The sequence below is a fragment of the Halichoeres trimaculatus genome, unplaced genomic scaffold, assembly GCF_033239565.1.
Source record: "Halichoeres trimaculatus isolate MK-OKI-2021-1 unplaced genomic scaffold, fHalTri1.1 fHalTri1_scaffold_21, whole genome shotgun sequence".
NCBI classification, from domain to species: domain Eukaryota; kingdom Metazoa; phylum Chordata; class Actinopteri; order Labriformes; family Labridae; genus Halichoeres; species Halichoeres trimaculatus.
Genome location: NW_027437199.1, coordinates 3,881,879 through 3,905,000, shown reverse-complemented (window position 1 = coordinate 3,905,000; position 23,122 = coordinate 3,881,879). Strand labels below are relative to the sequence as shown.

At 40.1% G+C, this 23,122-nt stretch overlaps 2 protein-coding genes across 8 annotated transcripts in view; both read left to right on the top strand.

Annotated features, from left to right (window-relative positions):
- Positions 1-1,704, top strand: part of LOC141810704 (uncharacterized) — a 3,385-nt gene extending 1,681 nt beyond the window's left edge. For both annotated transcript variants that reach the window (XM_074698472.1, XM_074698471.1), the window contains exons 3-6: positions 142-243; positions 323-448; positions 1,048-1,089; positions 1,364-1,704. In XM_074698472.1, coding sequence (XP_074554573.1) covers positions 142-243; positions 323-448; positions 1,048-1,089; positions 1,364-1,462 — 369 coding nt within the window. In that variant the 3' untranslated portion in view covers positions 1,463-1,704. The remainder of the gene's footprint in view (positions 1-141; positions 244-322; positions 449-1,047; positions 1,090-1,363) is intronic.
- An 8,560-nt stretch (positions 1,705-10,264) lies between these two features.
- Positions 10,265-23,122, top strand: part of shank3b (SH3 and multiple ankyrin repeat domains 3b) — a 58,723-nt gene continuing 45,865 nt past the window's right edge. For 4 of the 6 annotated variants that reach the window (XM_074698008.1, XM_074698007.1, XM_074698006.1 and 1 more), the window contains exons 1-2: positions 10,265-10,563; positions 18,856-19,291. The gene's annotated coding sequence lies outside the window, so the exon portion shown is untranslated. The remainder of the gene's footprint in view (positions 10,564-18,855; positions 19,292-23,122) is intronic. The other 2 variants (XM_074698009.1, XM_074698005.1) reach the window with 1 other exon arrangement.

The window sequence follows — 23,122 nt, the reverse complement described above, 5'->3', positions numbered from 1 at the left end:
AAAAGAAATTTCACCCAAATCATGTTTTAATTAAAAAAAGACAACAAACAGGTGGAATAAAAGTACATTTATTTTCTACTTAAAGCACATACAAAACATTTAGACACAATTAATCAAACTGTTTTTTTGTTTGTTTTGTAGAATAACTCAGGTCAGCTCATCTTCTACGAGCGTCCAGACACCGATGGACCAAAACTCTCGCGCTACTCCATCAGTCCAACCAACGACCCACCCAGTCTGAGGGTAAAACATCAGCCTGTGTGTGTGTGTGTGCAGTTATTCTTAGCATTGCATTCAGGTTAATGTGTGTTTTTGTGTGCAGGACGTCCTGTCAGATGCTCTTGGGGTCAAAGGTGAGGTGAAAAAGGAGCGACGACTGTTTCTCATTGGTCAGACCAGGGTTCACCTGGACACAGTGGAGGGACTGGGGAACTTTATGGAGCTGGAGGTAACACACACACACACAAGTGTCATTTCCCAATCTGTGAAAAGTCTAGTCTCTTGGGTCTTGGTGAAATGAATGGAGACATTAGCTTTTTCTTTTCTATGTTTTGCTGCTTTGTTTTCGTTAGCTGTGCTCACTCTTTTCACCACTTCTCTATAGCTGCTATCACTAAACAGTTCTCAAGCTGCAACAAGGTCTTTCAAAAGCTTTGGTACTTTTTTATTTTATCAACCAGAGATTTTATTAAATCATGCTTCAAAATACTTATTTTTACAACCTTAAAGGAGACTTATTTCCCAAGAAACAAAATATAAGCCCTGCAAAATTAAGGACAGTGTCACTCTTGAGACTGCATCACAGCCTTTAAGAGTATTTAAGGCATGTTGAGATTTCCCAGAGGGGCTACACAGCACAGCACAGACAGACAGAGAAAGAGTGGAGCAGGTTACTGAGCTGGAAATCTCCTCCTCAGTGAGAAAGAGAAAGTTGAGTCCTGAAAGACAAACAGGTGAGAGAAAATGTGTGATGAACAAAATGGAACCAGAGTGTGGTAAATATTTAAACCCATTGGCAGATTAACGTGTTTGTGTTTATTCATGCAGGTGGTGATGCGTCCAGAGCAGACTGTGGAAGAAGGACAGCAGGTACATTTGAACCAGAGGGCTTTTAATAAAAAAAAAACAACTATATGATATATTAAATCTTTATTAACAGAATATTGTTTCATCTCCAACAAGGCAAAAAGAAGTGGTTAAGAAAAAGCTTTTTGAACATGTACATTAAAAAGAAGGATTGTTTATATAGTCCATCTAAGGGAAACATGAGCTGAACAGTGTTGCAGATTTATATCAGAAATGTTTATTTTTAAAGTTTTATATTTTATCAACTTAAATTTGACCACTCCTGTGTTTGGTTTAGATCGCAGAGGATCTGATGGAGAAGCTCGGTGTCCCAAAGGAGAGTCTGGTGACTGGAGCGTACATGGACCTAATCCTTCAGGGACAAAAAGAGACATAAAACAAACGCACACCTGGAACCAGAACAGAAACTAGGACGTGGTTTTCAGAACACAAAATTCCAAAACAGCAAAAGCAGACAGAAAATACAGTAGAGCAAAATATCACCTGAACGTAACAATCTGTAGTATTTGCACTATCAGCAGATTATCTGATCAGTTAACTTCTTATTTAGTTTCTATGAAATCTAACAAACTTTCTATGTGTTTTAAATAGTCATTGTTTTTCTAAATAAAGGAACCCCACATGTTCAAACAAAGCTGTTTCATGTGTTATTTACTGAATTGAGTTAGACAGTCTGGTGGCTACTCACTGAAAAGTTGAAGTCCAGTATTTGGTACTTTTTGTAGCTCCTTAGGGAAATATCTGAGCTCAATATAAAGTTATTTAGTACTGCAGTGGTTTATTTCTTCTGAATTTTGTCCCTTTTGGCCTTACATCAGATTCCAGGCAGGAAACATTTTAAAGTTTCAGACATAGTGTTTGAGAAGTGCTTTAGATAAAGGTCAAGATAATGCATTTTAAAGAGGGCGCTCAGGGAACAGCGGAGATCCATTAGTCTGCAGCTGGAGCTTGTTCCCAGGGATTTCGTGAAAGCTTGACACCTGAACACACCTCAGATAAAGATGTTAAACAGGATGTAATCTCCCGCAGGTGGGTGGTTGCTATGGGAACTCGACAGCTGAGTGTTCAGTCGGAAATTAAAATGTAAATCCCAGAAAACAAATCACAAGGCTTAGTGGAAAACTTTTATATTTCCCAACAGTACTGAAAAAACACCCCAATGTTAAAAAATAAAAATGGGGTCATGTTTTATTTGTGAATCGTTCCATCCTACTTCTTATCCATTTTCTTCCACTTCTCTTGGGTCAGGTTTTGAAGGCAGAACTCCTGAAAATACTTCCAGACATCCCTTTACCTGTTAATACTTTCCTGGTCCTCCAGGGGAATCCCAAGGCTTTCCCAGACGAGGTGGGATAGATAATCCGTCAAACGAGTTCTGGGTCTATCCTGGAGCCTCTTCCCAGTTAGACAAGGAGCAGCCGCTCTGCTACAAGCTCCTTCATGAAGTCTAAGCCAACCTTCAGAGAAAACATTTTTTTCCCGCTTGTGTTCTTGACTTTCTTTTGGTCCAAATCCAAAACAAATGACCATAGGTGAGGGTTGGAGCGTAGACCAAGAGATTTTCCTACCAGCCCAATCCCAGTTCCACTGCACTAAACTGCAGATCAATTTTTTTGTGATCTATTTTACCCTTACTTGGGAGCAAGACCCCAAAATACTTGAACTCCTTGACTTGAGACAAACACTTACTTCCAACCCAAGGTGAGCAATCCACTGTGTCCCAGCAAAGTGTCGTGGTCTAAGACTTCAGGACGTGAGAATCAATCGTTTGTAAAGCACAGCAAGTTGTCAGGTTGATGTAGTTGACTGAAAAAAGCCAGTAACACAAAAGAAGAAAGCCTTGATTGAATTTACGTATCTCAATTGTGTTGGGAATAGAAACATTAAGTACAGTTCCAGATAGTTTTGATATGCCAAGATCTGAGTAAGAGGCTCCTCCAGTCCAGCAGAGGGCGACGTAGCTCTGCAACAGGCGCAAACATAACTGCACTACCTTGTCTACATAAAAAATGACATGGCAGCATTTCAATCCTTCGGACATAAAAGTGGATGATCAAATAAATAATGATCCAAAACATATATTATTATAAATATTTGATGACATGGTATCTTTTTATTTGAATCTCAAATTTTGTTGTGAAAAGGAACCAAACAGTTGAATAAACAGCTGTGGTATTTGTCTAATCCGGCTCGCAGCATTTCAACTGTGGTGGCTTTGTCCTTCCGTCCTGTGTGTGTGTCTGCTGTGACAGTCATCTAACGAATTAGTCATCATAAAAGAAATACTGCCAGACGTGTGAACTGAATTCAGAATTTCCAATGAGTAATAAAAACATGCTGGAATAAATTATCCAGGCTCAAGTCATAGCCAGTAGAGGCACATCAAACCTAGTCTGAAGTAACACATTCAGTGAAGCTGTTCAAAGATGCAGACTCTGTGCTGAAAGATCAAGCCAAGGTAAAAATAAAAAACCGTAGTAGCACTACTCTGGCCACCTAAGGCAGGGTTCAAAAGTGAGTCAATCCCAGCAGATCAAAGCAAAAATAAACATGTTTACCCGATTATGAATGTTACTTACCTGTTGAGGTTTGACAACTTCAAGCATACTGCTTATTCAAAGGATTGGCAACTTTAGATGACAGTGTTGGAAAAGGTGTTCAATGCAAAATAAATCTTTCTGGGTTGTCAAACCAACTCCAGACAAGAGTGGCCATAGCAAAAAGGCGGTAAATTCCTTGATCCATACTCTCCTGCCTATCCTTGGCTGCATTTGTTGACGCAAGTTGACCAGTAAGGATATGTACAGTTGGTCAGCTTGATGGTTAAACGTCGATAGTTGGTGCTAGAGTTATGAGCCTTGAAAATTAAATAGTAATATTTTTTTTCTGTAGGCCCAAAATGCTAACCTTGCAGAGCAGATGGACCTGCCAGATTCAGTTTCGGAAACCCTGCTGATCCATCATCTTCCTTATTGACCAATGATTTCACTTGGCTAAATTCTGACTGGCCCAATCAGGGAAGAGAGGCGACGCCATTATCACAGCTGTTTCTCATGTTCCTGTAGTTGTTCGTCTATTGTTTCTCAGCAGCTGCGTACATAAGCTACGTCATACCGTGGCTTGATGTGGATTGGTCTGTGGTGAGCGTGTCGATCAGAACAGTCGTCTACCCAGCTGCCGATTTTTTTGAAGGTCCTGCGTCTGAAAACAAATCCGAAGAGCTGCTACCCAGATGGACAAGCGAAATATTTCCGTGGTGGATATATGAAACTGTCTGTCCGGTGTGTCGGATTACCGAAATGGGTTATCAGGTCAGCTCTGGTTAATGGTCGAGTAATAATAACGTGATGCTCTACAACCCAGATCTAAACAAGCACAGATTACAGTTGATATTCCATTGCCCAGCCTTTCCTAGAATATTAAGAGGCATTCCCAGGTCAGACAAGATTGATAATATCTCCAACAAACTCTGGACCTACCCTTAAGTCAACTTCCATTTGAATGTGCTGGGGAAACTTACCAAGGAAGACGCCCTGGAAAGACCCCTGAACCACCTCGACTGGCTCCTTCTTAGCATGGCACCTTCTCTTGGCATGGGAAGATGTTAGTGAATTATGGCAACTGATATCAGAAAATCAAGTGGCATACTTGACTCAGCAGTGACTCAGAAAAGCTGTTTTGTATGAGTGTCAGGGGTGGGTCTCAGGACTTGGGCCAGGGTGTTGGAGTTAAAGCTTTGACCGGTGGTACTTTGGCATTTTATCCACAATCAAAGTGTTGTTTTTCAACTAAAAGATCTTCATTTTCATATTCTTAAAGAGCCTCCAGAAGGTGTTTCCTCCAAGTTGTAAAAGTTACAACCCTCCCAGTGTTTTTTACTACTGTGTTAATACCTGCTCTTGAAAACTTGAAGTAACTGTATCACACACAATCTGCTTGTTGACTCCATTGATGACATTTAGACTCCATCTGTTCTCACTGTTAAATAAACAGATTTTAGTTCGTGTTCTCTCAGTCACAGTGGGCGGTGTCTGCAGCAGATCTGTAGAGGAGGGAATCTACAGATTAGAGGTTTATTTTCTGCTGATGTTTCATCCATCAAGTGTGATCACTCCCTCACAGCGTTGAGACTATTGTTTGTGCCGTACATACAGCTGCAGTGACTGTTCAAACGATTACACAGATGACAGCCTGCTGAACCCTTCGGAGCAGCTTGAATAACTGCGAAACTGATGGCTGTGGTCCTGTCTGAACACAAGATTGAGAATATACCATCTGATGTTTACAGGCTTTTCTGGTGGGGACTTTACAAACATGCTTACAGAGTGGAGGAATCATTTGGATGCTATGTTTTGGTGAAAGTATCACCACTTCTGATGCCAGTCTTTACTTCCTGAATTTGATTTTAACTTCTACACTACATTATCTGAAACTGAAAAGGCTGACTAATACAGCCTAACTCTAGCCCAAACAGGCCTTTTGGTATTGCTTCCCTGTCCTCTTACCAAAATATTGCTACAAACATTTGACTCTCTGTCTTTTGAGTTTGTGACTGGGCAGAAAGCATCATCTGGAGCTTGTGTTGTAATATAATGATAAGGTTCTGCTTGTGGATATGGTGGGCGGTGGGAGCTGGCATGAAGAAGGGGGCTCTAGGGCACTAGAGCTAACTTCTTAGCCTCCCCATGGTGTTGTGGATCTAACTTAATGAAACACTGGTGCCTGTAGGTGCCCATTGATTACCTCAGGGATGTACTGGCTCTCACTGCCCATCTGTCCCCATCTATCTTGGGTGGCGGGAACATTAGGAACCATGTGGTTGGCTACATAACTTATCCATGGAGAATGTTGATACGAGGGTGTGATGGGATGAGTTTCTTCAGTGAGTGCCTGTCTTTTCTATAAAAGCACAAGTATCTTGTATTTATTGCAAAAAGCATTTGGTACAATTTTCTGTAATTTCTGGGCTTTAGTGGCTTGTCAGCAATGGATAATATATCATCAATGAGTGGTAATATGCTAATTGGAATCTTGACAGCTTCTCAGGCCACGTTTACACGGAGACTCCCGCAAAGATTCTTCCGTTGTTTTTCCAAAAGCCACCCACGTTTCATACGACTCCAAGAGGACAAGCCACAACGATGTAGTGGCCATGCCAGGCTAGTAGTTGGCGATGTGGACATACGTGTGTTTATATGCTACTCAGAAATCAGCTATCATTGTTGTGGTTGTTCTTTCTTTTTCTGCCGTTTTATTGTGTGAGACGGTTGGCAATCCAACCTTGAGGCGCATTACCACCACCAACTGGACCAGAATGGCTTAACTGGAAGTTGTGGCTGCGCGCGCCATCTTCACCTGAAACTGCAAGTGCGCTTGCGATGACGTCAGCGTTTCACCCTGAAACGCTCTGCTCTGTGTTCATACGAGGCTGGATGGAGGAGCGTTTTCAAAAGTGCCTGTTTTCGGACAAAACACAACGCGGTCTTATTTAAACTCAAGGCCAAAACGCAACAAAATGTTATTGGATTTGACCGTTTTTGGCGTTGTGTAAACAGCCCCTCAGTTGAGATTCTTTCATCAGCTCTGTTGTTGTCTGGATTGCAGGACAGGTGTTGCCCAACTTTCCCTTTCTAGGATGGTTGGAGTCCACTTGCTCCTCAGGCTGCTCTCACATCTGTGCTTTCAACAACTTGTGACAGAAACTAACCTTTAACCATGGTGTCAACAAGAACAGGGGACATGTTTTGATGTTGAAAATTAACCCTCATCGTTGTGGGGACACACCATAATTCTAATAAGGTACAAGAATCTTTTTGATTTTATACGACAAGTTATTAGTCTTGTCACGGCATAACTTGCTACTGAAAAGTAATTACCATTTTATTGGGGATTTGGCCAATCAGCATAGTTGCTAAATAGATTACGTTATCAGAAAGATGTGTTGACTGGCTTTCTTATGGGCTGAGATTTGTGCCACTTGAAACTGAATTTGAATTACTATATTGGATTTGAAAAGTGTGATCTGAAAGCAAATTTATTGTTTCAAAAGCAAATTTATTTGCTTTGAAATTGTATCTAAACTACTCGAAAATTCAGTCCTCTAGACTCCTCAAATTCAAAATTACAGTTTTGTCAGAAGGAATGATAAGAGCTTTCCTTTTTTTCACCAAATTCTCCAGGTGCTTTTAGATAAAGCATGTGAAAACAGGGAGGCTTTGAAAATAGAGATTTGATTTTCAGATGAGGCAGCAATCAGCGACCTGTAAGTCAGAAAAAGACGGAAAAAAGCAGAAGAAACTTTCTTTGCATTTTACTTCTAAATCATCCCATACCAAGATCCAAGATAGATGACAAAGTCCCAGAAGCTCTACGTGCTGCAAATAAAAAGGAGGAGTCAGCACGTAGGGATGTTTTCAGAGAGTACAGGACATTCTGTAACCTCTTCGCGGTCACTCCAGAGTTTAGAGCTTGACGTAGTCCAAGATAGAGTGGGTACCTCAAAACAATCGAGCTCAAAACATCCTGAGAGGTGGGGAAGGTGCTTCTTGTGCTGACAAGCAGGAGAAGAGAAGTTACCTGTGAATACCCATGACATATGGACTCATCATTTACCAAATTAGTGAAGTCTGAAGAGTTCAGATCATAAAGGAACTGCTGACATCAGCTGCAGGTGCAAGACAGGAGGATTGTGTTTATGATGACGCAAGAAGCAGATAGACTTTCTGCAAAAGGAAGTTTCTCCGGGATAAAGTTGGTGAATTAAAAATCTTTCTCGACAGCATTTGAATGGATTGCTTTGGATTTGCAAGAAATCCCCAAAGTCTCAAAGGAATAAATCCAAATGAATGTTGATTCTCTTTCTGTTTGTCCACAACAATGATTGGCTTCTCGAAAGGAATGAAATCTTCGCATTGGTTTTAGATTGACTACCTTTCCTTTGACATTCACTGTTTATTCTCTGGTATGGTTTGACTTAATGTCAGTTACGTTGACTACTTTTGAAGCAGTGTGAGAGATTCTTAACTTTATGACCATCATTCTTGAAGCCTTGTGAACACAATACTGATCTGACTTATCAGATTATAGCGTTGACCAGGGACCAGCAGACAATCACAGAAGTTACTCCCCTTGATCACAATATTTTCCTACCCAGAATTCCACCCAGCCTTGACTGGAAGTAGTGGGACAGGTCCAACAACTAGGCATCTGTTCACGATACACGATCAGCCAAGGAATACTTCCTAAAGTATCCAGAGTTTGCCATTTAAGTTGTTGTATTTATGCCGCAAGAAAGCCATTTTTGGACAGGATGGCGGATGTACACTAGACATTGTGTAAAAAATGTCAAGCACATCCTACTTTCTCATATTTCTGGCTCAAAATAGCACATTAAGACGCGTTTCCACCAAGCAGTCCAGTTCGGTTCAGTACGGTTTGGCTCGGTTTGGTCCAGTTAAGCCTGATCCTGTTTGCGTTTCAACAGCAAACTGTGCCCTCTCATGGTGGGCGGCGTGTAAGCTGGATGCCGCCAGCCCCAGCTGTTAAACAATAGCGTGACGCCGCAGCAGGGCGACACAGTTTACCCCGCAAAAAAATCCAACGAAGAAGAAAAACGCAACACAGTAAACAAAGAGCACAGATGGAAGACATGCAGCATTTCATCCTCTCTGTGATTGACATGTAGCTCTTTGATACAAAGAACAATCAAGCTTTGTTTCAGAGAAGACTGTTTGCCACCAGGAGAATTGCAGCAGCTGTCACACAGGAAGTGACGCTTCTTTTGACCAATCAACGGTCTGCAGTGTTGTAGCTCCACCTTCCGAGAGTGGATCGGTTCAGTCTGGCACCCATACGAAAGGGTCCCAAAAAAGTAGGCCAGCTCGTCCCGGTTTTTGGGGATCTTTCCCGGTATAAGTCAGTGGAAATGCCACAAAATGCGCACTGTACAGAGTCAAACCGAACCAGTCTTCTTGGTGGAAACACGGCTTTAGTTCCCTTTAGGTGTTGCAGGGCTAAGACCGACCCATGTCCATTCTGACTCTTGCGTGTTGACTGCACGCTCATCCGTCGACTCACACTGGCTGTGCAAGGAATTCCTGCGCTTCCCACTCCATTTACGATCCTTTCCTTGTTAATGTTGGGCTTCAAAACTTTAAACCTGTTGACTCCTGGCCTGGCAGTGCTCATAATGTCAACTTGTTGTTACATTCAAGCTAAATACGATCCAGTTTGGACACGGTTTATTGTATTTTAAGTTAGAGGGGGCTTGCAAGACTTCTTGCCCTACTCGATTGTCTTTGTGCAAATTGAATCGTTGCTGCTCGGGCATTTGCCGTGAAGGACAGCAGCGTTTGACCAAGAATGTCTCTGTTTTTTTTTGGCTGCAACTCCATGCAGGAAGATGGAGATTCAAGCAGGGAACCTTCTTATGGTGAGGTAATCTAACTTTTTGAAATTGTCCCCTGCTGGCCAGTAGAAAGAATGCAGTGCGGAGGATTTGTCCTAAAACCATGAGCTAGATCAGGTGGATTTTCGTAATTGATGTCATGAGAATAAACGTGGGTCGATGTTGGTGTGAAATAAACGTGTAGCTTAGATATTACCATAAACATGCTCTTTGACGCCAGGTGTATACAGGTGTAGTCATACCTTTAGTTTTTGATCGTGTATTCTGCTGCTTAGACAGACTGAGCTGATCATCTTCTGCTTCCTTCCTCCAACGTCTCTGTGACCGACTGAGTGAGGAAGCTTCACATGTGGAAAACACCCTCTTCATCTCTTCAAGCAGAGGTCATGTGACTCTTTGCCACGTGTGCCGTGATTGGTTGAGCATCCTGAGCCTCAAGACACAAAAATATGAAAGTGCTGAAAATCTGAAAAACGACAGTTGTTCTTTCCCCCCCCCTCTCCCCTTTGATGTGACTGTGTTCATCATCACTGGCTGCTCATGATGATGCTCGGATGCTGATTCTGAATCCTTTTTTTTTTTAAGCTATTGCATCGTTTCCATGACGACGGGGCCGCTCCTCCACACCCACGCTGCTTACCCCTCTCTCCCTCTCTCTCTCTCTCCTCCTGACAGCGAGCGCAGAGAGAGGGAGAGAGAGAGAGGTGTGTTTTCTAACCCACGCATTGGAGTGGGAGACAACGTGCGCACTCACATGTGCACGCTCACACACACACGCTCATAATACAGAGAGTGTGTGTCATGCTAGCAGTGTGTGGGCTGAACCGACCAGCCTTCCACTCATCCTGCCTCTCCCTCCCTCCCTCTTTCTCCCTCTCTTCTTCCTCTCTCTTTTCGTCTCCAGATACACCTCCTCCTCTTCTTCTTCTTCTTCTTCCCTTTTTCCATCCTCCATCATCTTTTCTCCCCTACCTCTTTTTCTCCTTCTTCTTCTTCCTCTCCTCTTTCCATCACTCCTTCTTTTTTCTTTTCAGTTTATCATCATGGAGAACGAGTCGCTGATCTTCTGGGTGAGTCTCTCCCTGCAGCTCAGTGTGTGTCTGTGTGTGTGTGTGTGCATGTAAATTAAATGCATGTGTGTTCTGCAAATGTTGTTTCGATGATACATTCCTGTGTATGTGTGTGTGTGTGTGTGTGTGTGTTTGTGTGTGGGTCACTTGCGGCCGCTCTGTAACTTTAAAAGTCGTGACTCAAATTGCTTCACCTACTTTACCCTTCTTTACCTATCATCTCTTTTCCATGTTTCCTTTACTTGCTTCCTTTCCTCTTGTCCTACCTCCCTTTCCTTTCGATCCATTCCTCCTTACACCTCTTCCCCTGAAAGTGTTCCCACTCTTTTAGGTCATTCCCTATCATCATCTCCTCCTTTGCCTAACTCTGTCCTTGCCATCTGCATTTCTTTCCTCCGTACTTGTTGCCTTTTTTCCTTTCCTAGCCTCCTTGCAGCATCCAAAATTATTCCTTTTTCTTGTTTCTTCCTCCTTCCACCATCGCTTTTCAGCACTTTCTTGCCCCCACACTGCTGTTTCCCTCTTTTTATCTGGAGTCACCATTTTTTTAGTTCCCTTTTCCACCTACCGAGTCCTTGCCTCCTCTCCTCCTGTCCTTTGCTAATCCTCTTGCTTCTTTCCATTATTTTAACTCTTTCCTTGCCTCCTCTCCTCCTCGTGTGAATCCTTTTTCCTTGCAAGCTCACTTTTTTCCCTTCTCTTTCACCTCCCTTACTTGGTCGTTTCCTTTCCCATTCCATCCTTCTTCACTTTTTCTCACATCAATTTCTTCTCGCCTCATATTTGTCTTCTTGTCTCCTCCTCGTTTGTTCCCTTTCTCCTCATATCATGTTATTTCCTCTTCCCTTTGAACCCACATCTTCTTTCCTCATCCCTCCTTTCATGCTGATTCCCACCTGCCTTATTTCCATGATCCTTTATGTTTCCTTCCCTCCTCTCTTCCCTTTGCTTTTAGACTGACCCCTTCAATTCCTTCTCATGATCTCATCTCTGGTTCTCATTCCTCATACTTTCCTCATCCTATCATAATCCCTCATGATTTCCTTACCTTTTCTTTATTTTTCTTAATTTTCTCATCTCCCATCCTCATTTCTCATGATTTTCTCATTTCTCATGAAATTTCTCATAATGTCCTTATTTCCTTTCATAATTTCTTCTTTTTATCTCATCTGTTTTTCTCATTTTTCACAGTTGGGTCATCTACTTTCCTAATTTTTCATGAATTTCTCATCTCATTCCCTTATTTCTCATCTTTTCTTAATTTTTCTTAATTTTCTCATCTCCCATCCTCATTTCTCTTGATTTCCTCATTTCTCATGAATTTTTTTTATAATTTCCTAATTTCCTATCATAACTCCTTCTATTCATCTCATCTGTTTTTCTAATTTCTCACAGTTTGGGTATCTACTTTCCTCATTTTTCATGAATTCCTCATCTAATTTTCTCATTTCTCATGATTTTATCATCTCCTTCCTAATTTCTCATCCTTACATCTCTTGCTTTCTCATTTTTTGATCATTTCTTCAGTCTTTTCCTATATTCATCTCTTTCCTCTCCTCATTTGCTTACTTCCTTCCTCCAATCATCTAAAACACTTTCCACCTCCTTTTCTCATTCTACATCCTTGCTTCTTTCCTCATCCCCTTTCTTTTTTGTACATCCTTTTTCCTATCTGTATTGCATTATTTCTTTTCCATGGTTCTCCTCTGTCCTTCATTTAATCCATGTGTCCTTCATATCCCCTTCCAATATCCCATTTCGCTTGCTTCTTTCTGCTCTTTCCTCTTTCCTTCTCTTGTCACCTACCTTAATTGAACTTCACTTCATAAATCCTTTTTCTTATCCTCCCTTTCACTCCTCACATGATCCTTCGTCCTTCTCCTTTTCTCTTTAGTTTCCTTTGATGCTTCCTTCTCTGTGTTTCCTTTTATTTTGTCCTCTCTTCCACCCTCTTGAAGCTTCCTTTCCTTCCTTCCCTCATTGTCATGTCCTTCCTACTCATTCAGTAACTTTCCTTTTTTTAATTCCTTCTTTTCTCCCTGTGAACCCCGCTCTTTCTCCTCCCTCTCCTCATCTTTTATTGATCTTGTCCTCATCTGATCTTTTCTTTCTTCATTTGCAGAATTTCTTTCACTGTTTCCTTTAAATCTTTATCTCAGCCGCTCCACTCTTTCTTCATTTCTTTACCTTCTGTATCCCTCCTCCTCAAGTGTTCATTTTCTCTCTCCTGTACCCTCTCGCCTTTTGATTTCCTGTTTCAGTTTCCTCCAGCATCACTCTACCATCCCGCGCCTGTGTGTGTGTGTGTGTGTGTGTGTGAGCGTGTGTGTTATGTAAGCAGCAGCAGTGAGAGTGTGTAGGCCGTAGTCTCAGACCGTCTATCTAAAGAGATGATCTGCTCAAACACTTCAAACAGGAACCGGATCGGCTGCTTCTCCTCTGGCACCGCTCACTCTCTTTAACATCACCTGGTTGTCATGGTAACATGCTGAGCCCCCCTTGGCTCTGTGACAGCCAGCTGGTTCTCAGGTGACTTAACCTTCCAGCGCTGGTGGTCAGAGGTTAAACTGCCTCAGCCACAGAGGAAAATGAGACAGGTTTCTGTCTAGCGGAGAGGAACACAGGTTCAGGACTCCATATCCCATGATGCACTGCATGTGTTCAGACCATATGGGGAGAAATCATCAGAGCATGAAGAGCTGCAACAGATAAGAAGTATCTCAGCTGGTGTGACTGACTCAAGCACAGACAACCTTATGTATCTCTCATCTCTCTGCTCAGCTGCAGAGCGCCTACATTTCTGATTGATGTTCCAAACTACACAAGTCTTTTCAAGCTGGTTTAAAGATGGCGCCTTGGGGGTATTTAACACCACTCGTAGAGGACTATTTTTGTGGTTAGGAGTGACAGAACAAGTGTGTTACTCATAGACCACTGCATAGAAGTGGATGAAGCCACGAGGCTGTTTTTGGGGTGTTGAATCTGGCGTTTTTGCGATTGCCTTTTTGGTTTCTGGAGCCAGAAGTGACCATATTTGGAGAAGAGGGCGGGGCTAAAGAGGAGAAATAGGAAATAGGTTGTTTTAATAAGTCATAGGGCTAAATTTAATTATAAATAGTTTGTAGCTCTGTTAAAACAATGACGTAAAAATTGACTTGGCCTCGAGGTTAAGTTGTGTACCCTTACCGAGTTTCCAGCTCTGTCCACTGTCCTACCCTCACCAAATAAAGTTGCAAAAGCCCCAAAACAATCTATCAAAAATAAATTAATGAAATAAAATAGATTTTTTTCCTCAGGAAATGGATGAGACCAAACTCATAGCTAAAAACTGTCGGTTGAAAACTTGTCTTTGCTGCCCCCAAGTGGCCAAACAGACATCACTGCGAGTCAGTTTAACAGAGCTGGTAGGTTTTTATGACTTTGGGTTGATAATTTGTATCATACTTGATTCAGATTGAGCAGAATAAACTCCAAACTTATTTACTCCAGTGCCTTGAGCAGCTGTAATGGAGGCTTTCACCCCTAGGAGTCACTTTCTCAGCCCTCACATCTTTGATCTTATTCTCCCCAAGAAATAAAGAGAGGAGAGCTGCAGCAGATCAGTTATTAGGTTCCCAGTGATGTGAGAAACTTGACAAGATAAAGTGTGTGTGTGTGTGTGTGTCGTACAGAGAGAGAGAGAAGATAATACACTGTGTATTATCTGCTCTCGCCAATGGTTACCATGGTAATGGCCAAGGGAGCTACATTTCTAGGACACACACATCTTCTTCGCACCTAACAATGAAAAGCACCGTGGTTATCCGACCACGGCCAGGCCGCTTAAAACCCAGCTCTGAAACACACCTGATCACGAGTGAAGAGTTCTGTCAGGATCTGATTGTTCAGATTCAGAGGGAACATTATGTGAGAATGCTGTGAACACACACACACACACATGAAGGGTGAAAGTGCCTCAACAACTTCACTGCATGACAGGAAGAACACTTAACAGTAACAATAAGTGGCTGTGAAGGAAGTATCCAGATAGTTGGGGAAATTACCAGAGCAGACTGAAACTCAAACTCAACGTCAAACTATGTTGAAATCATTTATTCAGAATTAGGGGTGAGGTGTGTGTGATAGTCAACAAAAAATGTAAAAATTATCACCCTCACTAGTTACAGCAAGAATTAGAAGAAGTAAAATATCAATAGTTTCATGATAGTGAACTCGGAAGGCTATGATATGAAGTGTCTTAGCTGCAATGTATCTACCTACCACTGGGTGGAGCTGGTTAATGGCTACTGCCATAATCCTTCAAAGCTTAGATGTAGCATCGTATGGCAATGTTTTGATCTAGAAAAGATAAAGTTGTATATAGACTTTTTTGGTTAAACGTACATATGTGTAACTAGCAAAGACATGCTAACTTGCAAGGTGGGCTAAAGGCTTGTGGTGCTAGCTCTGCAAACTTAGGTCAAACTTAGCAAACCAGTTTGTCATTATTTACTTGCAGACTCAGTGATCTTTTGCTAAAAAATGATAGACCAACTATGCCACTTTAGAGGGCCCTGTTAGCTTAGCAGTTTGAGCACATCCCCCCATGGTTCAACTCCCATCCCTGGTGATGTTTTACAGGTTTTCCTCCTGCCTCTACTCCCAACATCCCCCTTAAGTAGTCACAAAAAGGCAAAAATTGAACATTTAGAACATGCTTTACAACTTAAAGGATAAGTTCGGTTTATACAGCTTTTACATTGTTTATAGAATGAAGTAGAACAAAATACTCACCCAGAAAGCTTTCCAGATCCAAGCAGTGCTTTGGGAGATATTTAGATCCAAAATCGTGCAGCGGACGTCCGTATAATCGATCCATCAGGGCATAGACAGCGCCGCTCCTAAAACTGCATTAATTGTCCAAAAACTCATGTTTTTCACCAATAATCCATCATGGTCCGCTCCAGGTTAGTCCTCTGCTGCAGTCTGTGTCACTCCAGACAGCTCTGTGTGGCTGTAATGACCTCTGAACTGACAAAGACTTTGTTTACGATTGCTCCTCCACGCGTCGTCATGTCGCCTGCCGTCTTCCCCTGAAACAATGAGCCGCACTGTGCATGCGTGGAGGGGCTATCGTAAACAAAGTCTTTGTCAGTTCAGAGGTCATTACAGCCACACAGCGCTGTCTGGAGTGACACAGACTGCAGCTGAGCACAAACCCGGAGCGGACCATGATGGAATATTGGTGAAACTAATGAGTTTTTGGATGATTAATGCAGTTTTAGGAGCGGCGCTGTCTATGCCCCGATGGATCCCATTATACGGACGTCCGCTGCACAATTTTGGATCTAAATATCTCCTGAAGCACTGCTTGGATCAGGAAAGCCTTGTTGGTGAGTATTTTGTTCTACTTCATTCTATAAACAATGTAAAAGCTGTATAAACCGAACTTATCCTTTAATCCCAGCAGTGCGTATCATCAACACTTACTCAAAAGTACTCAACTTAAAGTTTATCTTGGGTTTTTTGGGGGGATGAATGCAACCCGAAAACTGGCTGCTTGCATGTTGACAAATTAAGTCGGAAGTAAGTTGAAAGAAAAAAAAATCACCCTGTTTTTCCTCAAGTGTCCACTTGAGGCTGTCTCCTCACCTTAGGTGTCTTAACTTAGCAGAAATAACAGTGTTTACAGCCTGATACATGAATTTGGTCTCTACTTTTATCTCATAACAAGTCACAGAGCTATGGGACAGGGTCATTTTAAGTGACATGTGTCACCACCACAAGCACATGTCGCTGTAGCTTCCCCTGCTGCTGTTATCACTGGCTTTTCTGGCATTTTAAGAGTTTGTCCCACATGTATGGAAACTTCCATTTGAATGTTTTTAAACTCCTACAGCCTCTCAAATATAGCTCAGCTTATGTAATGGTGATAATAAGTGTATAATCAAAACCAGTCACTATTATTTAACACCTGAAGTTCTTTAAATATATGTATTTATATCACATAAATAGGACAGTGATTTTCCACAATTTTGTTAGGATCACACCTTCTTCAATTACAGGAATAAAAGCAACACTTATTCTGAGCGCAGGAGTGTTTTTCAGGGTTTTTAACATCTTAAATGCCCACACATAAGAGCACACATAGAGAGACCAGAGGCAGTAAAAAGAAGCAAATTAAACAGAAAAATCAGATTACTTGGTAGTTTGAATTCCCCATGCTGTCCTTAGGAATAGAAAAATAGAAAATCAAGAAAGTGTAATAAAATATGGAATAAAGTAAGTTTTTTTCAAACACAATTTATTTACAGTTAATTTCTTGAAGGCAGGTGTGACCTGGAGCCAGTCTGAGTCAGATCTAGAAACAGTCTGGATACGCCTAATGGATCCCACTGTATCAGATTCACACACAAAGAGACAAAGTTGCTATGTGTGAGTGTGTGCGTTATCAGTGTCGTCCAGCTTCTCAACTTTTCCTGCCAAACATCCGTATCCTTGGCAACCTAGACAGGAAACAGGAAGTGTAAGTCACAGGAACGGTTTCTAATCTTTTGCAAATCTTTTCTTTTTAGCTCCAACATGTCCTCCTGCTGTCTGCCTTGCCTAAGGAACATCCTGGTTCTTTTAACCCACCAGCAGGCTATGATGGTGGTAGCTATCAGTCACTGCAGCTGTGTGCTACAGGCTGAATAATAGCAAACTAACAATGCTCTGCTAATGGGCTACTCAAGGTCAACAGCTGCTTTTCAACCAGCTAATGTCTCATGCTGTGAGATGACTGACGGTATGCTAACAGTTAGATACTGTACTGACAAGCTAACATAGCTGCATAGCTGACATAGCTACCAAACGATAGCATCTAACTCTGATCAGCTCTGGACTAAAGGTCATCAAAAACAAAAGCAGTTACAGCTACTCAACAGGGAGTAACTAGCTTACTGTTAGCATTATCTTTAGATTTAGCAGATATACAAAATACACAACTTTTCCAATATGGAAGCCAGACGATGGGCTTCAAAACTCAGCTTCAAAAAAAAAAAAAGGGATGACATCATGTCCAGGTATTGAATAAACCATGGCATACAGGTATAAAAAAGAAGAAGTTACATAGCTTAGAGCTTCATGTGAACAGAAATTGAGCTACCAAACAGCATTCTATTCTGGTCTGTTTCAGTAGGTCATCAAAACTGCCTAAGATAACAAAACAAACAACAACAAAAAACAGCTAACAGATACTTAAAAGCTAGCAATAACTTTTTTCAACTTCCTACAAAAAAACAACAACAACAACAAACTGTATTCATCCCCTAGCCTTTGAGTCACAGGCTACAACTGGCAGAAAAACATTGCACGTAAAGTCAGGCTCAATGTTTTGTCCGTTTTTGCATTCATTCATTAAGCTCACACTCTTTAAGCTAAATTGTAGTAAATTTAAAGACCTTGTTTGCAAATGCAGCAAGCAACAACTTCTGGTCCTTAATTTTGAAGCTAATGCAGAAGTGTTAAAAACTGCAGTTCCTTAAGTGTCCACTTGAGGCTTGCTGCAGAAACACCAGAAACCTCATACAAGCCCTTTCAAAAGAAAAAAAAAAGATCTTCCCAGAAAAAAAATCTATGTTGAGTTAGCATTTCCAATATAGTCTTAAAAACTCCCCTTTAGAATCAGATGGGTGATGTCACATCATTGTATGACACAGTCAATTGGACACAGTAATCAATAACTAAATTTCTGATGATTGACCAAACACTGCTGACTATACTCTGCTTCTTTCTCCTTGAATATCTGTGTTTTTTTCTATGTTGAAACCAGCTGTTTACACTGTGTGAGTGTAACTTTGTTTCTCTGTTCCCAGATATTAAAGTGATCTGGTCTGGGTTGATGATTGCTAACTGCTAACGAGGGCTAACACTACCTCTTAGTCTGCTGCAATGAGTCCCACCAGCTCTTCTGAGAATAGAAACACGGATCAATATTTAAAACTTTACATAATACAGCGTAGCAGCGGATTGGAAACAAGGTTTAGGGCTTTTTCGTTTGGCCTTGTTGCCATGATAACTGATAAAACTGCTTTTGATTGTGTAACCGGCTGAACCTGAAATGGCCTCCATAAAATGCAACTTTGTCTGACCCAAATTGGATTCAAACAGCACGCTCTGACATCTCCCTACACCCTCCACTCCTCTGCTGACATGTTTTTTTTCCTCCTTCTCCCCCTCCTTTATATCCTGGTCTCCCTCTCCTTTACCTCCCACCCGCCTCCTCCCTATCTTCCTCTTGCTCTTCCTCCCTCTTTTCCTCCTTTTCTACAGGATGGGCAGGGCAGCACCGAGAATACAATCTGAAACTCCGAGACCTCTCACTCTACGGCAGGATTACTACACATAAGTGAAGTTACACTCCAGAAACTACTCCAACATTTACTGTCAGACAATTTCATCGACTGCGGATTCTGCTCATCTGGCAAGAGGAACTAAAACACCTTCAGAAATTACACCCACTACTGAAGCTGCTCAGAGGATTACAACAGTCCATCTTCGAAAGCCAATCTCCTAAAGTCAGATCAATTAGAAACTCAAGAACTCGGCGCCTGAGCGTAGACCAGAACCAGGCCAAACAAACCAGTTTCTTACCAGTTCGCAAAACAGACTCTGTAGAGTGGATCAAACCTGACCAGTACAGACCAGAAGAGACCAGCAGGAACCAGTAAAGGCCATTGGAAAAGTTTGATGGGACTGCTGACAATAGGTAAGTCCACCTGCTTCAAGCTAAACTTTGTGATAATTCAGTTTTTATTCAGTTTGTTTTCAGTTTTTGTCTCTTTGACAGCTTGTGATGACCAGTCATAATGGTCCATTTTGATTGGTTCAGAGCCCATTACACATTCACACACAGTTATAAATATGGATTCACATTCTGATGAAGTCATGTGACCTGATTACACCACACCCACTTTAGATATCAAAAACAACCCCATATCTTTGCATCTTTGACAAACTGTGACAATTCTTTCATCTATATTTTTGGGTCTAAATTACTGGTTGATAAAAATGTTTCGGTATGTTTTCAGATTTTAAAAGCTGTTTAACAATCTTTTGGGACAAATACAATCAATCAATCAAAATGCATTATTGAAAGTTCACATTTTTAACCCTTTAATGGTATTAAATTCCATTTGTATCAACAAAATGTATTACCTCATAGAACAAAAAAGTTGTTAGTCTACCTGTCTAAAATTGTTTCAATTATAAACTCAATCCAGCACAATATAAAGCAACAACACAAAATCACATACCAAATAAAGGTAGACAAGCAAATCCTGGTTTTGTCCAAGTAAAATTACTGATAAGATAATAAGAAAAGTAGTAATTTTATCTCACATTGCCAACCTCAGCCTCAGTTTCTAAGTTTTATTTATCTCTTGTGAAACACTCTGTGACTTCGAGCTGAGAAAAGTACTTCCTTACTAAGTTAAACAGATTTATTGAGTAATTGTATGGTCAAAATTGTTATCAAATACCAACAATTAGGAATGGGCAAGTACCGATACAAGGTATAGGCAAGAAAATCTTATGTGAAGCGAGTCCTCCTTGCCACTAGTTGCTGCTAATTGCTGCGGTTATATGGCAAATGTGCGCCAGGTCCTGCTCAGACAACATGCATGAACCAGGGAGAGATAACAGCTGAACTGTTTTATTTTGCACTTTAGTTTGCTTTAAAAAATACTTAAAATCTGACAGTTGTTAGTTTTATTGTGCACTTTTAATATTTATTTTTTATATTTATCAAAAAATTCTAAACTCAGAGAGAGTTGTTTGTGTTTTTTATTTTGGACTTAATGTCAGAGTGACTGTGCTGTCATGTGCTGCTATAATCAAGCAGAATAGTCAATGGGGGATGCGCAAACAAATGTATACAAGTTGAGGAACATCTCTAGTTGCGTCTTACGTCATATCTGAGCATGCGCTGAAAGAACGCACCCTGACAACTTTCCATTTTAGTGGATACATGACACCTCAATTGGTTTGGGGAAAGAAATATTCCACCCCTGTGAAACCGATTAAATGTCCATTCGGATTGGCTCTTTTCTTTCCGAATGAGGTGTAAACAAAGGTTAAATTCCTTTCGTTTAAGCAAATAAACTACGTGCAAGTGGGATATTTTGGTCCATGTATACGTGGCTAGTAAAAGAGTGCTCAAGGGGGAGTACTCAAACTGGTATCGTTCTGAAAAAAAGTGGTATCAAACATCCCTACCAACAATGTTTAACACAATAACAAACGATCATAAAGGGAACCACACTGGGAATGGTGGGCCAGCAGTCAGTTCACTTCTGAGAGAACAGCTGTTTCTGTTTTATTCATAAATGTTCATGGTTAAAGCCTTTCATACCGAGAATTAACTTATCGCATAAGTGTCCTTTTCATTTATCACATCATATCATATCATATCATATCATACCGTATCATTGACATATAATATTCTTAAGATTCTTATCTCATTACACTGTAATTGATCCTATACTTTAGTGCTGAGAAGTATCATATCACATCATATCATATCATATCATATCATATCATATCATATTTCATACCAAATCATATCATATCATATCATATCATATCATATCATATCATATCATATCATATCATATTTCATACCAAATCATATCATATCATATCATATCATATCATATCATATCATATCATATCATATTATATCATATCATATCATATCATATCATATCATATCATATCATATAATATCATATCATATCATATCATATTTCATACCAAATCATATCATATCATATCATATCATATCATATCATATAATTTCTATCTTATAACATATCATATCATATCATATCATATCATATCATATCATATCATATCATATCATATCATATTTCATACCAAATCATATCATATCATATCATATCATATCATATCATATTATATCATATCATATCATATCATATCATATCATATCATATTTCATACCAAATCATATCATATCATATCATATCATATCATATCATATTATATCATATCATATCATATCATATCATATCATATCATATCATATCATATCATATCATATCATATCATATTTCATACCAAATCATATCATATCATATCATATCATATCATATCATATCATATCATATCATATCATATAATTTCTATCTTATATCATATCATATCATATCATATCTCATCATATCGTATCTAATCATATCATATCATCATATAATATCATATCTATCTAATCATTTCATATCATATCACATCATATCATATCATATCACATCATATCATATCATATCATATCTAACTTATCATATCATATCATATCACATCATATCATATCATATCATATATCTAACTTATCATATCATATCATTTCTATCTTATATCATATCATGATATATCACAATATATCATATCATGTCGTATCATATCATATATCAGATCATATCATATCATATCATATCGCACTGTATCACATAAGGTATCTTATCATTTCCTTAGTATTACAATTAATTCATTTCATAATGCACCTTATACTTCCGTAAATAATTGCTTGAGTATCCTATCGTAAAGTATAGTTTTGTAAAGTATCATATTGCATTGTCAAGTTTTGTATCATATTGTTTTATAATCTTATCCTACCAAACCTCATTGTAAAGTATTGTATCATATTGTATTACAAGTATCTTATTTATTTCAAAGATCCAAAATCTCTCCAAACAATTCATAGTGTTCCTGTTCTTAGACTGCGTTCCCCCGTCCTCATCCTTCATCGAGGCCTTCACTGTGTTCCAGGGAGGTTTAGGTCTGTACGTTCTTTTAAATCTTAGTCACTGAAGAGTACAAATGACTCTTTGCTGGCTGACAGAAACCTTGACTTGTTTCATCTGCTGTAAAGAAGAAGTGAGTTGGCAATTTTTTTTTTTTACGGCTACTGGAACGTGATTGAATAGTCTACGTCTTTTACTCAAAGGGCAGAAAGTTAAAGCAGAACCTAAAGAGACTTATTGAACATTTTCAGACTGTAATTCATCAGGTCTGAAACAAACAGAGACTTATGTGTCACTGTAGATTCACATGAATTCTGAGTCTTTAATGGTCACTAGAAAGTAGCTAAAAATCCTCATTTGTTTCATTCCCTTTCATACAACCTCCAGAAAACCTATTCTGCAGTTGTTGTAACAGAAAAGTTAGAAGGTTGAATACTTCTCCAGGGTGCTTTATCTCCACAGAATGTCAGCATCATCATCAAACACCTTCATCACAGCTCCTACTTTCCGCCTCTTGCTGGAGGACGTTTCTCTCACTTCTTCTGTCAGCGAAGCATCATTTGCATTTCACGACGTGAGGCTGATTCTTCTTTCTGATCACCTCGTGTGTTCAGCAGACAGACTGTGATCATTGAGAACACAGACTCTCTCTTCACCGTAAAGGGACATTCTGTCTTTTTCAATTATGTAAGGAGACTGAGGAACGATATCTCAGCCTTTTATCACTTTCTTCACCATCAAGACGAATTACAATCCAGGAATATAATACTTTTATA